Source organism: Gekko japonicus, unplaced genomic scaffold (genome assembly GCF_001447785.1).
Source record: "Gekko japonicus isolate JY-2015 unplaced genomic scaffold, Gekko_japonicus_V1.1 scaffold267, whole genome shotgun sequence".
In the NCBI taxonomy this organism is placed as follows: domain Eukaryota; kingdom Metazoa; phylum Chordata; class Lepidosauria; order Squamata; family Gekkonidae; genus Gekko; species Gekko japonicus.
In genome coordinates this window covers 479807-499396 of record NW_015160217.1, presented here as the reverse complement: position 1 = coordinate 499396, position 19590 = coordinate 479807, and the positions used below count along the sequence as shown (strand labels likewise).

The following is a 19590-nucleotide window of genomic DNA, read 5'->3' as shown; positions in this document are numbered from 1 at the left end:
GACCATCGTTTAAGGTGATCATTGGGATCTCTTGGTTCCTTGGTTCCAGCTGAAAAGCTGGTTGGATCCAACCCAATTAATTTACAATAATTTCAGTGAATTTACCTTAAATTGAAGCATGTTGTTCTCGTGATATTTCACCTCCAAGCGAAGTGTGTTAATAGGTGTTATTGTTGCTTTAGCGTGTCTAGTGGATGTAATAGGTCTCCCAAGGTTTGCAACTAAACCAGACGCTGAATATAAAACTTGTTCGACTGTATAACCATAGTTAGGAGGGTAGAAACAGTGTGGAATTCCTGGATTAGAAGTTGACTGGAAATGAAAACACATTTTGTGACCATGTAGCATAGCAAAAAGAATTTTCAAAACAGATAGATTCACTAAGAAATTTATCAACACCTTGACCTGGACAGCCCAGGCAAGCCCAGTCTCACCAGATCTCAGAAGCTAAGCAGGGACAACCCTGGCAAGTATTTGGATGGGAGACCTCCAAGGGATACTAGGGCCAGGAGGCCAGAGGCAGGCAGCCACTTCTCTGAATGTCCTCCATGCCCCACTAGGAGTCACCAGAGGTTGTGATGACTTCCAGGCACAGGCGCGCGCACACACACACACACACACACGAACATGCACACAAATATAAAAATACCCCCCCAAAAGAGAAAGAAATGTATCAACATCCAATATTTCTTCTAATCTGTCCTTTGTCTTCCCCCCCTATCATCTCCCTCTCTACTATATTTTATTTTAATTTACGCTGGTGTAGAGTCAAATCCCTTGTGAAATGCTATGGCACCTCTGTGCTTCATAGGACCCCACCACAATGATTATTAATATAGCATCAGATATGTTTACCAGTTTTGCTGTTTATACGGTTCTTTGCTATTCTAAATGGTTGTACCTTCAAATTTAATACTTGTTATTCTGTTTCAACTTATTGGATGTATCTCTCTTTCCAGATGAATGGTTATATTTAACTATATATGTCACAAGTAATGCAATTTTATGTTATCTCAATATTTTTTTTAAAAAAAAACCTCCAATATTTATCAGTGATGGGTTACACCACTCACATATACACCACAGATGATAATTATTTCATTTACACTTAGCTTTCTTAGAAACTTCTCAGAGGTTTTGTTGGGAGTCCACCAAGAAGCTTGGGGAAAAAACAAACACAAGGAAATTCACCCAGAATTCCCCCTCCCCAAGGAAACATACATTTGTATGGGGAATCAGTAGTCAGGAGGGCAGGCTAGCAGGACAAAAGGCTGCATTTATTCATTCTTTAAGGTATGGATATTCCAGTACATGCTCAGGCACACCCTTCGTGCCAGGGAGTCCAAATTATTTTGCTAATCAATTCAGTGAAAACTTTAGGAACCATGCATCCAAGTGGCAAAGGCATAGGAGTTCACTTAGCATCTGAAGAAGCGAGCAGTGACTCACAAAAGCTCACACCCTACCACAAATTTTGTTAGTCTTTAAAGTGCTACTGGACTCTTACTCTTTTCTACTTAACATGTGAGTTCACTATGGCTTATCAGATAGATGCTGTGATATGTACCTGGCCAATGATTCCCAGATCCTAGGTCAGCACTCTAATCACCACACCACACAAATTCCAACAATTTCAAGGGCCATCTCAACCATCAAAAAGCTTGCATAGTCGTTCTAGTATCATTTAGAGTCAGGCCTAGGACTATGGGCAAATCAATTATAACAGCTAAGAACGGAAAGAAAAATCTAGAAAAATAATCTGTGCAATGTATTTTTGCTTACCTGCCAGGTGCAGCCAAGAGCTTCACAACTGCTTTGTGTTGCATCTGGGTAAGGATGACAATCAAATCTGTCAATTTCGCTAACGACCTGGTTCCATTTGATGGTGTGTTGATCTCCTACTTTAAGTTGAAAACCTGTTATGTGGGCAACCTTTGAAAATCAAAATAAAAGCCCCCTTTGGTCAATAATTCCATAACACTTATTCATCCCACCTGTCAGAAGTTAATTTGAGATTCAAAATACCATAACATTAATTAATCATAAACCATATCCTCTTGTAAAAACAGCCACATTGGTTTGGGAGTCTTGATCATTTAATTGGTTTTTGATTCCATGTATTTTAAAGTTGTTCAAACATGCCTATATCCTTCATAGTTGGACAGTGGGTGTGTATTATGTATTTAGATACATAATATAGTATAAAATGAGAAGATGTCTGATGATTATGTATTTAGATACATAATACAGTATAAACTGAGATGATGTCTGATGACCAATGATTTGGGTTCCTATGCTCATGTATTAGAGCTCTGATCATTAGCATCTGAGCCTATTTGATATCAGTGTGTGTATATATATGCCGTTTCAGCATTTATTGGCATGTAGAATAAACGGAATTGTAGATTTTCAACAGGTTTGTAATCACCTATGCCACTGGGCTTTCGGGGCATTTTCATACTTCCCTGGAGTTTAGAATCAGAATATTATAATACTGTTTCTCTGAATGGTCTGCGTGCCTCTATCTTACTTACATGCTGGTGCTTCTTTGCTCTGAGTCTTGTGAGAGGATGGTGTTTGGCCACTTTCAAGAGAACTCAGGCTTGTTAGCAGAACTTATCTTCAAAGCTTGGGTTGTTTCTTCCCCCTACTGGACACCAGGTGCAAGATGGCCTGGCTCATCCAAGTGTTTGGGATAGCGTAATTGGTGATTATTTGACTGGTAGCCGGGCATTTAGGATATAAGATGCCTAGTTTTAGTTATACATGGGGTCTCGGATATAGGCAAGCTTCACTGTGTGTGTACACGCTTGAGGCCCAGATGATAGAAGCTTAGCCTGCATTTTCTGTAAGTCTGATGCTTTATTTAAAATCTCTAAGTGGAGATTGGGCATGTGGCTGGCCCTCAGCCACCCCTCTCCCTCCTCTCCCTCAAGGGAGAGGGGTGGCGGTGGGTGTTGGGGCTTGGGGGTGGGGCTTCCCCTGGCAGCCAGCTGGTAGCCAGTGGGTAGAAGCCTCAAAAAAGCAGGGGACCCCTGCCAAACCAGGGGGTTTGGCAAACCTATATTATGAAAGCAATTGTCATGGTTTCAACCTCAGTTAGACACCTTAGTTCTGACTCACCTTCAAGTCTTGATGAGCATAGAGTTCCCACAATATATTTTCTGCAGACCTACCAGTATCAAGCAGGGGGTTGGACTAGATGGCCTGTATGGCCCCTTCTAACTCTAAGATTCTATGATTCAACATGATCCACATTCCAGAAGCTTAGACTCTGTTGTGCAATAGCAAATATCTGTCCTTACCTTTGTACTACACCAGTCAGCTATCTAATAACACTAGTTTCTAATTTAACTGTTTCTTGGTAACTATAGACCAATGCATATGATGTCCCAGTTACTGAAGATAATCACATAGGGTTGTTTTTTTAAAAAAAATATTGAGAAAAAATACTCAAAAATGACATCAACCAGTGATAAAACATCAACCAGTAACAGAACATCAACAAACATCAACAGAGTTGAAATACCTATACTACAAGGCAGATTTCAATACTGCCTTATACAAATCTTAATCATTACATTAACAAAATGAAACTGAAATAATGATGATTGCTAAAGGAATATGGGGAATCTACATTCTTTAAAGGGTTTTTTTTCCAGTACTGGGTACCACTTATTCAGAAAGTTTGATTCAGACGTAGGATACTCACTTGACCTCTTAACATTTTGTCAAAAACTATATAGTCCCGCAGACACATATACCACTCCTTTACCCGCAGACACATATACCACTCCTTTACCTCAGGTAGCTGGGAGGCCTTCCAATGAGAGGCAATTACTTTTTTAGCTACTAATAATAGTGTTACAATTAGGGTTTTTTGTACATTGGGAATGTCTAAGTAAGGCCAAACGTTCAACAGTATTGAGTGTATTGTAAAAGGAATCGTATGTCCAGTAATATAACTTATTTGTTGCACAATATCTTTCCAAAACTTAAGAACTATTGGGCAAACTACCAACAATGATTGTATGTCCCAGTTACTGAAGATAATCACATTGTTAAATAGTTGCTTGACAGTTTTACTTCATGCAGAACTGAATTAGATGTTAGGCACGCTAAATGAATGTCATTCTCATTCTACCCTGCCCTTTTGTAGAACTCACCCAAGTCCTGATGGCAAAACATTCTGTACCTCTATTTCCCTGGGCCACTTCAAGAAGAAGCCAATGTTGTGAAGTATGGTGAGGAAATACTAAGGTCATAACATCAGAACACTGGTAAATTCTGCTATAAGTTATGGAAGAACAAGGAAACGCTAGCATTTTCAGCTACATCAATTGCTTTTGTTTAACATCTAGTTTTGGCATCAAGGTACATGTAACTGGTGTAATTATATCCATACAAATTAGTGTACACAATTGCATTTAGTTTTCTTTCTTTTCTTTTTTTTAAAAAAGTACCTCTAATCTGATTCTATGCCACTTGGGAAGCATATTGGAAAAGCTTCAGTTCCTGGCATTTATTAAAACAGTCATATTTACCTTATCTGCTGCATTGTAACTGACAAGGCTGATATTCAGAGGATTTGAGTTCACCGTCACTTCTGTAGGCTTAAGAGGTAAACCAAGAATTCTGATTTCTTCAAACATTATACTATTTGGATCTTGGTAGGTCTTGTGTACTGGATTCATGAGTAAGGTTCCCTAAAAGACAAGGTATTTAGATGATATAGAGATTTTAGGATTAAGCAATGGAAACGTTATCCGTTTGGGCACTTTCACACTTTCACACACTTATTTCAATCCACTCTCAGCCAATGTGAGGAAGCCCAAAAAATTCCTGCATAGCACCAAAACCAGTGACTGGCTAATCCCACATGGTCTGACAAAGAGGGCAGGCAGGTGGGGAGCTCTTCCTTGGCTGGAATGGCGGCTGCCTGGCTGCAGTCCCCAACTCCGGCCAGCCAGTTCCTTCTGATAGGCCTTATAGGCTCTGCCGCTCCCCCTGATTTCATTCAAGGATGTGTGGAGGGCGGGCAAAAGCCTGTGCTTGCCCATGTGCAAGCACCGGTCATCTTCCAGTATCTTGTCTAGTTTGAGCACTATCCTTTGGGGGAAAGCCAAACAGCAGGTGTTCTCTTGTGACAGCCAAATGTTATGAATGAATAGTGACCTAACAGAATCAATGTTAAGCAGATTTACTCATAGGCAAATCTCCCATGGGAGATTTGGGCCCTGCAGGACCTTGCACAGTTCCACAGGGCCTGCAAGACGGAGCTCTTCCGCCAGGAGCCGCCACTGCCACTGTACCACCACCGAGTTGCCATCTTTGAGGGTGGATTCGATCTGGATATGAGCTGGCCCTGGGAAGACGACCAGATGACCTGAAGAACTGGTCAGGAAGAGATGATAGTATTATCCGGAACTTATGCTGATGAGTTAGGTTGGTCGAAGGAACCCCACCTTGGACTGATAAGAATTAATATCTAGAGCACCAGCACTTTGTTTATGATGATTGTTTTATTCTGTTTTTAGTTGTTCAGTCATGGCATATGCCTCTTTGTTAGCCGCCCTGAGCCCATTTGGGGAGGGTGGGATATAAATCTAATAAATAAATAAATAAATATTAATTCTTACCTCCACAAACATTTCTGTGAGCCTTTTCATTATGCCCCTTTTCTTTGCAGGCATTTCTGATTTTATTTCTATTACACCACTTTAATAGTATTTTATATACAATTTAATAACATTTACAAATTCCGTACATTTACTGGGGAAAGATTTTGCATGTTCCCCCCCCCACACACACACACACAAGGAGAAATGTGAAATCAAAACAGGGACTGCAGTGGTCTGGATGTGAAATTTGGTTCCATCCTTAAATCCAGATTCTAAATTCAATGTCTAACAAACCTGTGGTGTCCCCTATATGGCCAGGAGTCTCAATGGAGAAGTAAATGTAAAATAATGATTTAACCCCCAGCTAATGAACTGAAATTAATTTACCACATTGTTATTCCACTGAGGAGGAGGAGATTGGATTCATACCCTGCCCTTCACTCGGAGTCTCAGAGTGGCTTACAAACTCCTTTCCCTTCCCCTCCCCATAAAGGACACCCTGTTAGGCAGGCGGGGTTGAGAGAGTTCTTTCCAGAACTGTCTTTGAGAGAACAGCTCTGACAGAACTATGGCTTGCCCAAGGTCATCCAGCAGCTGCAAGTGGAGGAGTGGGGAATGAAACCCGGTTCTCCCAGATAAGAGTCTGCACACTTAACCACTACACCAAACCCTAGGGTGGTCATAATATAAGTGGTCACTAATGGATTCTGTCCCCCAAGGACAATGTGTTTGAGAAGTGTTTTTTGTTTGTTTGTTTTTGTTATTTTTCCTGCTTGCCCATAGCATAATGGTGCATTTTGTGAACCTTTGGGCCTTTCCCCAGGTTTTCTCTGACCTTTCTCAAACCTGCTTTTCTCCAAAGTTTGAGGGAAAAGTGAAGTAAAACTTAGATGGCTGCTAAATGGGTGGGTGAATTCTAGGGATGCCAGTCCCCAGGGACACCCCTCCAAAGTCCCCCACTGGCAAGTGGACAGGACCTGGCAACACCAGCAAATTCGGATTTTCTGGCCCACATGGCAGACATTTTCCCTAACCCTGTCCTTGTGGCTGTCATTTATTTCTCCCCCTGCTACCAGAGGACTTTTTAATATTATTATTTTAGATCAGCAGTTCAATATTGTTCTATCAATATACACCTGTAAAAAAAATACACATAGCAGGGTCTCGAACTCTCGGCTTTCTTGTTTTTTAAAAATTATGCTTCTAGTTCCTTCCTTTGCAGAGATATAAGGGAAAAGGCATATATTTGCAGGGCTAAAGATGTAAAAATAAATGGAAGCTGGGAATTCAGAGAATATGCTACACCCATTTTTACAGTGGTATACTGATATAACAATATTCTTGTGCTGAGGTTTTCATTTTTAATTGCAGAAGTCCTGGTGGCCAGTTCTGGAAGACTGGGGCAGGAAAGGTGTGGAGTAGGGATGTGCATTCGGTTCGTCCAAAAATAACTGTTTTTCTCACTATAGAGAACAATGGAGGGGATGGGGCAACCTGTTTGAGGGCCCGTAGAATTGGACCCCCTGGTCCAATACTTTTGAAACTTGGTTGGTATCTTGGGGAGAGGCTCCAGAAGCTACCCTGAGAGTTTGGAGTCTCTCCATCAAGCCCCTTTCCCTCCAGCCCCCAGAATATACCCTATGTTTTCACCATTGACTTCAACGGCCCATAGGATATAATGGGGCTGAAATTGACATTCGGCTGGCCGAAAGACTCCCTAATCTGCTGCTACTGACAAAACTGACATGTGGGAGTCTTACTGCCAGCCCGAAATTGATTCTGCCCGATTCGGCCGAATCTGAATGGACCGAATTATTATTTTTTTGCACACCCCTAGTGTGGAGAAACCTTCCACGCGGAGGCCTTGCTGATGTGCTTCATCTGCAGCTGCAACAGCAAAACAGAAACCACAAAACCCCCTCCTTATGTGAAAAACACCTAAATCATTCCCAGGAGATTTATCCTGATGCTTTGAATGCATTCCTTAACATATAAGTAGGATGAAAAGTATTCACTGACTTGCAATTCTCATGCCTAGCAATGTAAATCTTATTAGTATAGATAATGAAATAATGGTATTAGTTAATTTATTAGAATAAATACAATGGAAGATTCTTGAAAAGAAGGTGCTAATTGTGTGAAAATAAAATGCTAAATAAAGATGATATGAGTATTCACAAACATTCAATAATTGCTAACTTTGGCTGCGGTCACACGCAACATTAGCCACGCAAGAGATACGGAAGACAAGCGGAGTTTCCGGTCGCGATCTCACCAGCACATCTGGGAAGCGTAGCGCTTCCGTGGCACAACTGAGGTTTCCTGCCGAAAAAGCGCAGCAAAAAACTAGTACCTTGGAGGTACTAGTTTCCAGAAACTGCGGGGCAAGGGCGGGCGTCTGATCGCGTTTCCGGTGGCATCCGGCGCCCGCCCATGTCCCCTTGCGGAAAAGGGTTTTTTTCCCCCCAAGTCTCCGTGGATGCGCAAACGCACCCAATGGAGCATGCGCATTCGTAGTGTACACAAAAAAAGAAAACCAGTTCGCCGCGCCGTGCGCTTCTTCATTGCGCGCAGGCGTGTGTTGTGATCGGCACCTCTCCCTACCCACGGAAGCTCCACAGTACCTCCACAGAACCTCCACAGTAGGTCTGATCGCTTTACTGCATGTTAGTTTGCCCCGGGGCAAACAGCCACACTTCTCTTCTGCAGTTTCCTGCCCGTGTGGCAGGGGCCATTGTTAATTTCTTCACTCGGATTTTGAATGTGAAGTTTAAAATTCATATTTTGAGTGATTTAACAATGTGTCAATTTTTAATTGTTTTGGCTGTTATCTTAAATGTTATTTCTTCAGCTGTCAGATATGATGTCATACTAAACATCAGTGTTTGACACTTATCTGTCACATAGTAAATCATATTACATGATGAACAATTATTGTCAAATATGAAATACAATGAATTGGATTCAGAACTTCCACAAATAAAACAAATCCAAAGAAGTGCTTTCCCCAGATCTCCCCAAAAAGTGAATACTGAGATTTGAGGGTGTGATGGACAGGAAGCTGTCCTGCTTCTGAAGGGAAAAAGTCAGTCACTCAGCTGAGGCTATCAGAGTGCTGCTCCAGCATCCAGTCACCTTTCAGGAGGGTAGGGTACACAGACCCTTGGTAGAGGCAGCGGTCCCCTGCTGACAGGTCCCACCACCAATCAGCTGACCGGAGTAGGGGCTTACTTGGAGAAAGAACGAAGCCCAGCCAACGTTGCAGCAACATGTCTATGTCACCTCCAGCATGATCCAGAAGTGATGTCATCACATCAGTGATGTGGTGACATTCTGGTATTTGGGGGGAAAACTCTATGGTAGAACCCAAATTTACCACAGAGGTTTTTGCCCAAATACCAGAGTGTCACCCTGATGTTGCTATGTGATGATGTCACCTCCAGGTCATGTCAGAAGTGATGTAGACACATTGCTACAATGTTGGCTGGGCCTCCCTCCCACTCCCAGTAAGTCCCCCCTTCCCTGTCGATTGCCAGGAGGGACCTGACAATCCTACAGGAGGGTGCTGGAATGTTAAAGGGAAGCACAGCAGGGAATAGCTGAGTTCAAGGCTGCCTCAGGGAGACTGCAGAGGGAGTTGAGTTCTGCCCCAGAGAGAGAGAGCAGTGATAGCTTAGGTCTGCCTCATAAAAAAAAATCAGATAGAGTGAGGGATAACTCTGCTTGGTAGTATGGCAGAATGGTTTAGCTCTACCTCTGAGAGAGAATGGAGTACCCAGATATTAGGCTTGTCTCTGGTAATGAGCAGACCTGGTACCACTTAGTCTGACTCTTGGGAAATGGCAGGCTGGTGTGGTGGAATCCTGTGTGGGTGAGAGGATCCAACCTAATGGCTAGTCAGCAAAGGCCTACTTGTGACTGAAAGTATTAATGAAAATTAAAACCACACTCTGAAGCCATAACTAGCTTAAATTTATGTGCCTCAGCCATGTTTCTCGTTTGTCTACCTGGAAACCTGTGCTGCTGATCTGTTCCTTGAAACCACCCTATAAATAAATAACTCTTCTGTGTTGTTTACATAGAACTCCTGCCTCAGTGATCTCTGTATTCTATTTGCTCACTGCTACGGACGGGCACAAACTGATAAGCGAACCCCAATTTGTGCATGAACCAGGCCGGTTAGTGAACCAGAGGTTTGAGAGAATATGTCTTCCACAAATCTGCCATAAATACCTCCATTTTTTTCATGGAGGTTCATGAGGTTCATGGGAGGGTTTATGCGGGCTCTGAAGGCATTTATATACCTTCAGAGCTTACTTCTGGGTCCGGCAGCCTGAATACAGTTGAGCTCCAAAGGCATTTAAATGCCATCAGAGCCCACCACTGGTCTGTGGTCCGACCAAAGTGAGCTCCAAAAGCCTTTATAGTAACCCAAGTGACCCAACTGAGATCTAAGAGTGAGCTGAGTCAAATCAGGCCGCCTTATAAAGGTCTTCAGAACTCACTCTTGGAGCTCAGTCAGGCTAACCCAGAGGTGGGCTCCAAATGCATTTAAATGCCTTTGGGGCTCACTTCTGGATGTGACTGTGGTTTCAGTGAGCTCCAAAGGCATTTAAATGTCTTTGGAGCTCACTTCTGGGCGGGGCTGTGACCCCATGAACTTACTGAAGCAAGAAACAGTTTGTGCAATGGAGAAGTTCATGTAAGTTTGGGGTTTGTGAAAACTCCAAACCACAAACCTCCATGAACCTCCATTTTTCCAGTTTATGCCCATCCCTACTCACTACAAAATTTGATACCTTAACAACACCTGGTAACTGAGGGGAGGTGTATAGTTTAAAACTAATTTCCCCCAAAATCATAGGAGGCTGTGTGGTTCCCCTCAGCTGGTAGAAAAGGACTATCACAGTGGGATTTACCGGAACAACATGCCTTGTGGGATAGGACACTACAGCATGATATTGCACCCTTCACCTTCATATGAGTGAAGCTCAAGCTTGACACAGTTTGTGGGGGGAGGTAATTTTGGTCAATTCCCTTTTCACGTTGCAAGCACAGTGGTTTCAAAGTCCCTAGGGTCTCTAGGGGCAGGAAAACAAATATATCTGCAAACCTGAATCCAACCCTACAGCATGTAAACCATCAAACAATTATATGTTTGATAATTATATATATTTGTTTGATAATTGTTTGCAGGGGTCTTGTTGTAGAAAAAGAGCTGCCGGAGCTCATTAGCATAACTCATTAGCATAACTTATTTGCATATGCCACACCCCCTGACATCACCGGAAGTGACAGAAGGCCACACCCCCTGACATCACCGGAAGTGTGTCAGAAGGCCCGGCTACTTACCCTCCTGCTTCATCCTCATTCCCAAACGGAATGAGGATCGAAGCAGAGGGCGGGGTAAAGAAGGGGCGGGGCTTCACCACGTGACCGCCCCGCCCCCTAGAGGTTCTCTTCCGGAGCTCCGTACCTGAGAGCTCCCCCCCGACTAGAGCCCTGATTGTTTGATAATTATCATATATAAATTGCTACAATCATATATAAATGATAATTGTATGATATATATATATATATCATATATAAATGTTTGATAATTATATATAAAAACCAAATTCTGGATATGAAATACAGATATTAAACATTTGGATAAATATTTCTGTATTCAGTAAATATCTAGGAAATATTTAACTTCAACCCTCTCCCCCAAATCTTAACAAGAACTTTGGGAATTGCATTCATTTAAACTGTAGTTTTATTGAAAATGTACTTACGTCGCTGACAGTAAATTGATAAAGGAGATAGTTTCCTGATGACAATGCATCTAAATATTGGGAATGAAATGCACAGTTGATTAAAAAATGTCACATGGCAAAAATTTATTAAATCATATTAAAAGTAATACTAGCTACATTACTCTGAGGAAGCAAATACTATTGAAGTATTGATTAAATACAATCTCATCTCAATGCTGCTATTCCAGAGTGCAATTAAAAAAAAAAAAACAGCCCACACACAATACAGCCATATACATGTAAGGGGATGTTTCTACAAATGAGGAGGGGATCTAAAATATTAGACTAAAAACCAAACAAAAAAAAGCAAAGAAGTGATTTCTTTCCTTGCATGAGCTCATAAGACCATGTTTGCCATTACAACAGATGGCAGGATGAAAAAGAGCATCAGAAGGGTTAGGGAAAGGCAAATGACATGGTGACAGCAGGAAGGAGCAAGGTGGTAGGACAGGCGGGAGGAGGAGAAGAAGAAAGGATTACCAGGAGTAAGAGAGCAGGACAGGAGTATAGAGAAAGTGGTGGCAAAGGCAGACACTTCAGTGGCATAAGGGATGAAGGAGGCAGCGGTGATGATATGGAGAGGAAGCAGTGAAGGATCAGCAGGGAAGGATTGGAAGGAAAGTCCATCAGATGTGCTTTCAGCTCCAAGTCTCTCTCCTTTAGGTGGCTGAGGGGGCCTCCCAACAAGACATCACTGCCACCCTCCAAGATATCACTGGCCAATTTTAGCTCCAACTTCTGACACAGCCCCAGAGGTTTTTTCTCCACTTCTACTAAATATTCCCATTATTAACAGAGAAAATAAAATCTTGAAAATAAGAAAAGTTTACTAGCAAGCCTGAAGTTGCAGAACTGTTTCGATTGCAGGAAGAATCCACATCACTTTTTAGAAAGTCTTGTTTGAGAAAATGATAATATTTTCTATTGTTTTGTTTGTTGAAAATTAGTACAATAGAACATGCTTACTTTAGGCCTCGGAAAGAATCAAAGCCTGTTCCCATTGTGGCATGATCAGCAACAGCCCAAGGCACTCAATATTTATTGCAGCAATTATCAGCCAAATCACAGTTCTTTTTTCTTCTTCTTTTTTTAAAGGCAGCCCAAGCTTTTATGAAATTTAAATGACTGGAGATGGCCTGAAAGGTTATACGTGACACCACACTTTCTTTTTTTTGCAAGGGAAAAGAAATGAATTGCATTTCAGAGCAAGATGTGTAACTATTATTGCACAAAGCTTCTTTTTAAAAAAAGAAAGCTGCACAACAGCTTGCAAAAAATGCAGTGGCCAAAGCATCATTTCTCCTACTAAGAACAAGCTTATCTTCCACATAGAATTTTCATAGCCATATGAAATAACTTGGTCTCTTTGCAGGAAGTAGCAGGACAGTGGCCGGTAATGCCAACCTATCTTCCCTTGTGACACTGATAAGGTGGGCAGAGAGAGGAGGAGCTTAGTTGAGTACTGCATCACCACCGTCATTGGCCATTAAGTCAAGGAACAAATCCCACTAAAGAGGCAGCAGAGGAAGACAGGGGACTGGAAGCATGCAGAAAGGACTAAGAGCCAGTCATGTGAACAGTGAAAATTTCCATTAAGAGGGGGGGTGCACCCCCCCCCCTCTGTAATGGACTGCACTATTTAAAAGCTTAGAAGTACTGTGTAGGGTTAATTAACAGGCAGTCTTGAATGACAGGCTGCTCCAAGCAATCTGATTATAGGATGGGGGAGACTTGTCTTGGCTGCAGTATGTGCAAAAAGGATCTAGGGGTCTTAGTAGACCACACACTGAACATGAATTAGCAGTGTGATGTGGCAGCTAAAAAGGGAAATGGGATTTTGGACTGCATCAAAAGAAGTATAGTGTCCAGATCACGTGAACTGATGGTATCGCTTTACTTTGCTCTGGTTAGACCTCACCTAGAGTACTGTGTTCAGTTCTGGGCACCACAGTTTAAGAACGATATAAACAAGCTAGAACATGTCCAGAGGTGGACAACAAAAATGGTGAGGGGTCTGGAGACAAAGTCCTATGAGGAAAGGTTGAAAAAGCTGGGTATGTTTAGCTTGGAGAGGAGATGACTGAGAAGAAGAGAAGAGATTGGATTTATACCCCGCCCTTCACTACCCAAAGGTGTCTCAGAGTGGCTTACAAACTCCTTTCCCTTCCCCTCCCCACAGCAGACACCCTGCGAGGTAGGTAGGGCCAGGGGTCATTTCATAGAAAAAGAGGTGCAGGTGCTCATTAGCATAACTCATTAGCATAACTTATTTGCATATGCCACACCTCCTGACATCACTGGAAGTGTGTCAGAAGGCAACACCCACCGCTCAGGCTCCACTGGACCATTTTGGATTGCTAGCTATTGGGGAGGGGGGAACATGCAGATCTGTCCTTGCAGAGAAGGGAGAGCTTGTACCTGAATAAAACTTAGTCTTAAAGGTGCCACTGGACTGTTTTGGACCGGAGGGCTGGGTTTTTTCAAGAACAGCTCTTATCAGAACTATGGCTTGCCCAAGGTCATCCAGCCTGGTGCGAGTGGGGAATCAAACTAGGTTCTCCCAGATTAGAGTCCGCACACTACACTAAACTGGCTCTCAGTGATATGATAACCAACTCCAAGTACTTGAAGAGCTGTCATATAGAGGATGGTGAGGAGTTGTTTTCTGTTGTCCCAGAAGGTCAGACTAGAACCAATGGATTGAAATTAAATCAAAAGAATGTTCAGCTAAACATTACGATGAACTTCCTGACAGAGCAGTTCCTCAGTGAAACAGGCTTCCTCGGGAGGTAGTTGGCTCTCCTTCTTTGGAGGTTTTTAAACACAGGCTAGATGGCTATCTGACAGCAATGCTGATTCTGTGAACTTATGCAGATCATGAGAGGGAGGGCAGGAAGGGTTGCATCAGTGCTTAGTTCTCATGGTCCTTTCTTACATGCCCGGGGAAATGCTGATTGCCACTCTGAGGTCAGACAGTAATTTTTGGGATCTTGGAGAGGCTTTTTTTTTTTTTGCCATCTTCTGGGCATGGAGCAGGGATCACTGGGGGTCAATGTTCCCTCTAAGCTGAGTTAGTGTGAGCTAGCTCACAGTTGTTTTAGCCTCTGGCTCAAACATTTTTGTCTCAACTCAGGAAGGATGGCTCCAGAGCAAACTAATTTATGCGGTAGCCAAATTGCTTGCTCACAACTTTCATGCCAGTAGCTCATAAAGTAGAATTTTTGCTCACAGGACTCCACAGCTTAGAGGGAGCATTGCTGGGGTGCGTGTGGATGAAGTATTTGTGAATTTCCTGCATTGTGCAGGGGTTGGATTCTGGAGGTCCTGTACTGTGTAGGGGGTTGGACCCTAGATGCCCCTTCTAGCCCTATGAGGCTCGTGGGCTGAGGAAACAGCCAAAATATTATATTATGACAGGGTGGGACAGCCAGAGTTCTTCAGGAAAAAAGAAAACTGAAATAGGCTGGCTCAGTCACAAAAAGGAGGGAAAATCCTGCCTCAGAGAGGGAAGTGGATGGGGGAGTCATACTCTGTCAGCACCCGCAGTCACAGATTGATAATACCATAGAGAATTGGATCATATGCAAACTACACACCAAGCCTGTTATAATGCAGATAACCAGGAAATCAGAAGGGTCTTGTCTTTAAAGCCATAATCAGTTTGGGTTCAAGTAGGATTGCCAAATTCAGGTTCAGAAATACCTGGTGATTGTAGGGTGGAGCCTGGGAGAGTAGGGTTTAGGGACAGGAGGGACCTTGATACAGTATAATGCCATACAGTCCACCTTTCAAAGCAGCCATTTCTCCAGGAGAAGTGGGATAAATGTTTTAATAAGTGGTTTATGTAGTCTGGAGATCAGTTCTAATCCCAGGGGATCTTTAGCACGCCCCCCATGGAAGCTGTCAACCTTAAGATCAAGGCACTGAAAAGAGTGCCCCTGGATATGTTTTTATGGTACTGCTGCTTTTATGATATTCATTATATGTTGCTTCTTTTATTTTGAGGCTATCATGCTTGTTTTTAATTGATACTTTAATTGCATTTTGTATTTGCTGTTTTCTTGACTTTTATTTTGTTGTTTCTTTCTTTCTTTTCCACAATTGCAAGCACTTCAGATATTGCCTTGTCTAATACAGTGTGCTTCTAGCAATGAAAAGACACTTCCATCAGTCAACTGTAGTTGGCAGTAGAGATGGGAATAAATGATAGTCAAAAACCTACTACGTCATGGCCCATCATCCCTATTCAATCAATGTCAATATGAATAGTATGAAAATGTGTGGGGCCTTGAATTTGGGTCAAAATAATCTAGTGAATCTCTAATAAATCTTGTCCTGATGTTCATTTTGGAACTGAATCAGATGAAGTAGGTTGTTGAGGACAAAAGTTTATGCCAGTATAAATCCCCATGTCTTTAAAGTACCACAAGAACATTTGTTATTTTGGCTTTAGGAAATTTACATGGCTATCTATATAGAATTTGTTAGAAGAGGCTTGGGGTGTATAAATGCAGACTTAGAAGATGAGTCACCTTTGGAGCCACTATCCCTTAAAAGAGGCCTGCCTCCTTCCCCATTTTCCTTTGTACTTTTCCAGTAATGGTAGATTTTAGTCAGATTCATTCCCAGTTCTCCAGTGATCTCATATGAACATGAGGTCAGACCATCCTGAAGACCAGTTCATTTTAGAATGGATTAGCTTTAAGGTAAAAGGGTCATAAAGAATATCTCTTTAAGTTTCCTTTTTACAATGATCTAACACTTTTTAAAATAAACATCCTGTAAAAGTGCTCATAAAAGACCTAATGGTGGTGGGAATTTCTTCCCCAGTATTTTTTTTGGGACATTGTTTTGACAGCATCTGTCTTGGTGGACTCTGGGAAACATAGTTTTCCTAATGTTAGAGATCCTGGGGACTACATTTCCAAGGGTGCACAAGCACAACAAGATGAAACTAGGGAGAGAGAAAAACTCTCTTCCCACCCATCTGTCCATGTGTTGGCTAGCCATCTGGATCCTTGGCCACCCAGCCTCCTAGTTGCTGCTACCATAATTTTGACTGGCAGCTGTCATCACTTAAAATAAAGAAAGTACAGTTTGGGAGGGGAGGCAAAGGAGGAAGAGGTCAGAGAAGAAAAGGAAGAGAATCTTCCTCTGACCTCCAGCTAGGGAAACAAATGAGTTGTTTGCTTGTTGTTTTTTCCCATTCATTATCTTTATCCAGATGAATAATACCAGTGCGGTTTACTTAGTGGATTTTCATCAATTTAAAAACCAATTCAAATCCTTTGTTATGATCAGGTGGGTAGCCATGTTGGTCTGAAGCAGCAGAACAAAGTTTGAGTCCAGTGGCAGATTTAAAACCAACAAAGAATAAAAATGTGGGTCTGGACACACGTAATTAGTCACGCAATAGGGACGAATACTGGGCGGATTGTACTGGCGTGATCACATGGGAACACCCATCGGCAACCCGTATCGCCCCACCGAAGATGCGGAGTAAAAAGATACCTGGGAAAATGCAGTATTTTCCGGAAAACGTGGGGCATGGGTGGGCGTCGGATCGCGGAAACACTGGTATCCCGTCTCACACTGGATGTTGTTTTTAAAGCCTCTGTGGTATGCACACAAATGTGGAACTGTGCATGTGCACAAACACATGTGTGATTGCGCCATGCCACTTCTCCCCCCCCCCCTTTGCCACACTTCACCGTCAACGTGTGATCAGTGGCTGACAAGCTAAGCACAAAGTCTCGGGTGACCATCTGATTGTGATACCACACTTCATTTTGCTCTGGAGCAAAAAGCCTTGCTTCCCCCCTGGATTATCTCACTCGTGTGACCAGGACATTTGTTGGTCTTAAAAGGTGTCATTGGACTCAAACTTTGTTTTGTTGTGATCAGACTGGGAAACTGGGGTAACTGCAGTGCACAAGAAAAAAAAATGTGGGCATACATATAAAGCAGTTAATATGCCAGCCAATTGCTGAAAAAGGCAATGTCTGGTGTACAACAAAGAATAGGAGATGACCCTGCAGAGGGCAGCAAGAACACAATTACATAGGATCATGAGGTCAGCAGTACCTTCTCACTTGTTAAGTGTCATTCCTTGTCTGTCTCCAAATTGCTACTTCCAGGGCAATTTCCCCCTTCTTCTCAGAAGTGCCACACTCAGTTTTACCCTCCCTCTCAGCTACAGATGTAGTTAGGACCCTATCTCTCTCTCCTGTTTCCTATCAAGTATATTAATTCATAAATAAACCTTTATCTACTCTTTAATCAGGTTGTGCACCGTTGCTGTGTTAACTACTCTGCCAACACCATTAATGACCATTGAATAATACATGTAAAAGCAGGTTTCGAAACCTGGCCTGGCCTTAAACTGGAACATGAATTCTTACTTATTATTTGAATAATCTAGTAGGTTTCAACTATGCAAAATAATTGGACAGTGTTTACACACAAATGGCTTCTAGCATCAGTGTCCTTACCTCTGCTTTCACCATCATCCCAGTATAGTTCTCCTTGTGCTTGCTGGTTGTCATCTAAAGCAATTATAAGTCCCATAGGATTTACACGGCTGTTAAAAAAAAGAATGACACTATTTAATTAGTATATGTGGCCAGAAGTTTTACATTTATAAGCCCAGCTAGCGGGGTCAGTCAATAACTGTAGATTCAATCCAAATTTCAGTCTCTGGTTGTCATTCCTACAATATCAACATCACAAATTTACCATCGTGAGATTGTTTTCAAGAAAAAGTGCATTTAGTTTTGCAGTCACTGATAAAAATTCATGGCAAACATTGAGCCTAAGAATAAAACCATTTTCCATGCAAAAATACAAATATATCACACCTCAATGTTTTCCCCTGCATCATATTAAAGTACCTGGCACTTATTGTTAAGTGTTTACAATAGAGAACCTACTCCTGCCATTCCTATGGCAAGGCAAGGTTGCATTTATCATGAGGGGCCAAAGGCCATTATTAGGTGCCCATATTATTCTGTTGCAGTAAAACAAAATATAAAGAAGGTCTTGTGGCAACTTAAAAGCTATCACATTTTAAGTTGACTATCACAATCTCGTTATAGAGAGAAAAAAATGAAAATGTAATGGATGGTTAATTTATAAGGTCTTCATACATCACTATATTATTGATAGTGTCATCTTTGCTCTTGTAGATGGGGATTTATAGATATGATACTTGCTTAATTGTTTTACACTAAACGTTATATGTAGTGTTTGTAACGGTACTCTAGGTAGGTTTTGGTGTGGTACACCAACTAAGTATTTGTATAAGTGCTTTGGATTTTATTATGCTCAAAATAGTACAGAATTGCACTGTGGAATACTATAACGATTTCACTTTATATTCCTTTGGGTATATCAGCTTTACTGCTATTATATTGACACTAAATTTCTCCCGTTTCTAGGGTTTTTGTCCTTATATATATAAAATATATATAAAAATATAAAAATTATATATAAAAATAAACTATTTGATTTCATGAAGCATACGCTTTGTTGGGCAAGAGACCCACTGTCAGATACAACCTACCACAGCCCTTCTGTATCTGAAGAAGTTGCCTCTAGCCCAAAAACACTTATGCTATAATAAATCGGTTAGTATTTAAGTTACGACAAGCATTTTTGGTTTGTTTCTTTTATCACTATGGTGTGATGTTATATGGTTTGCTATTTTCTGAATTTTGTATTTCATACTCCCCAGCACAGAAAAAGTCCCTTACATATAAAAGTATTATTGCAGTCTTGAAATACTGGAAGGGTTGTAACATGGAAGAGTGTAAAGACTTGCTCTCTGCTGCCTCCAGAGGGTAAGACTAGATCTAATGGGCTTAAGTTACAAGAGAGTGGGTTTCAGATAACATTTCTTTATTTAAAACACCCGTGAGCCACGTCTCCACACAATTTAGAGTCCCTAAAGCAGTGAACCATCAAAACAGTGTTTTAAATAGAGATTAAATATATAACTTATTTAAAATAAGAATATAAGAGAAGCCAGTGTTGGATCAGGCCAATGGCCCATCTAGTCCAACACTCTGTCACACAGTGGCCAAAAATACCAGGTGCCATCAGGAGGTCCAGCAGTGGGGCAAGGACACTAGAAGCCCTCCCACTGTTGCCCCCCCCCCCAGCACCAGGAATAC

General features: G+C 41.8%; 1 protein-coding gene across 1 annotated transcript in view; it reads right to left on the bottom strand.

Annotated features, from left to right (window-relative positions):
• The window catches only part of SI (sucrase-isomaltase (alpha-glucosidase)), a 183921-nt gene that overhangs the window by 89370 nt on the left and 74961 nt on the right, over window positions 1-19590 (bottom strand). Inside the window, exons 21-25 of the mRNA XM_015410796.1 lie at window positions 17911-17999; window positions 11399-11448; window positions 4545-4706; window positions 1783-1932; window positions 106-312 (exon numbers count right to left, since the gene is read on the bottom strand). Coding sequence (XP_015266282.1) covers window positions 106-312; window positions 1783-1932; window positions 4545-4706; window positions 11399-11448; window positions 17911-17999 — 658 coding nt within the window. The remainder of the gene's footprint in view (window positions 1-105; window positions 313-1782; window positions 1933-4544; window positions 4707-11398; window positions 11449-17910; window positions 18000-19590) is intronic.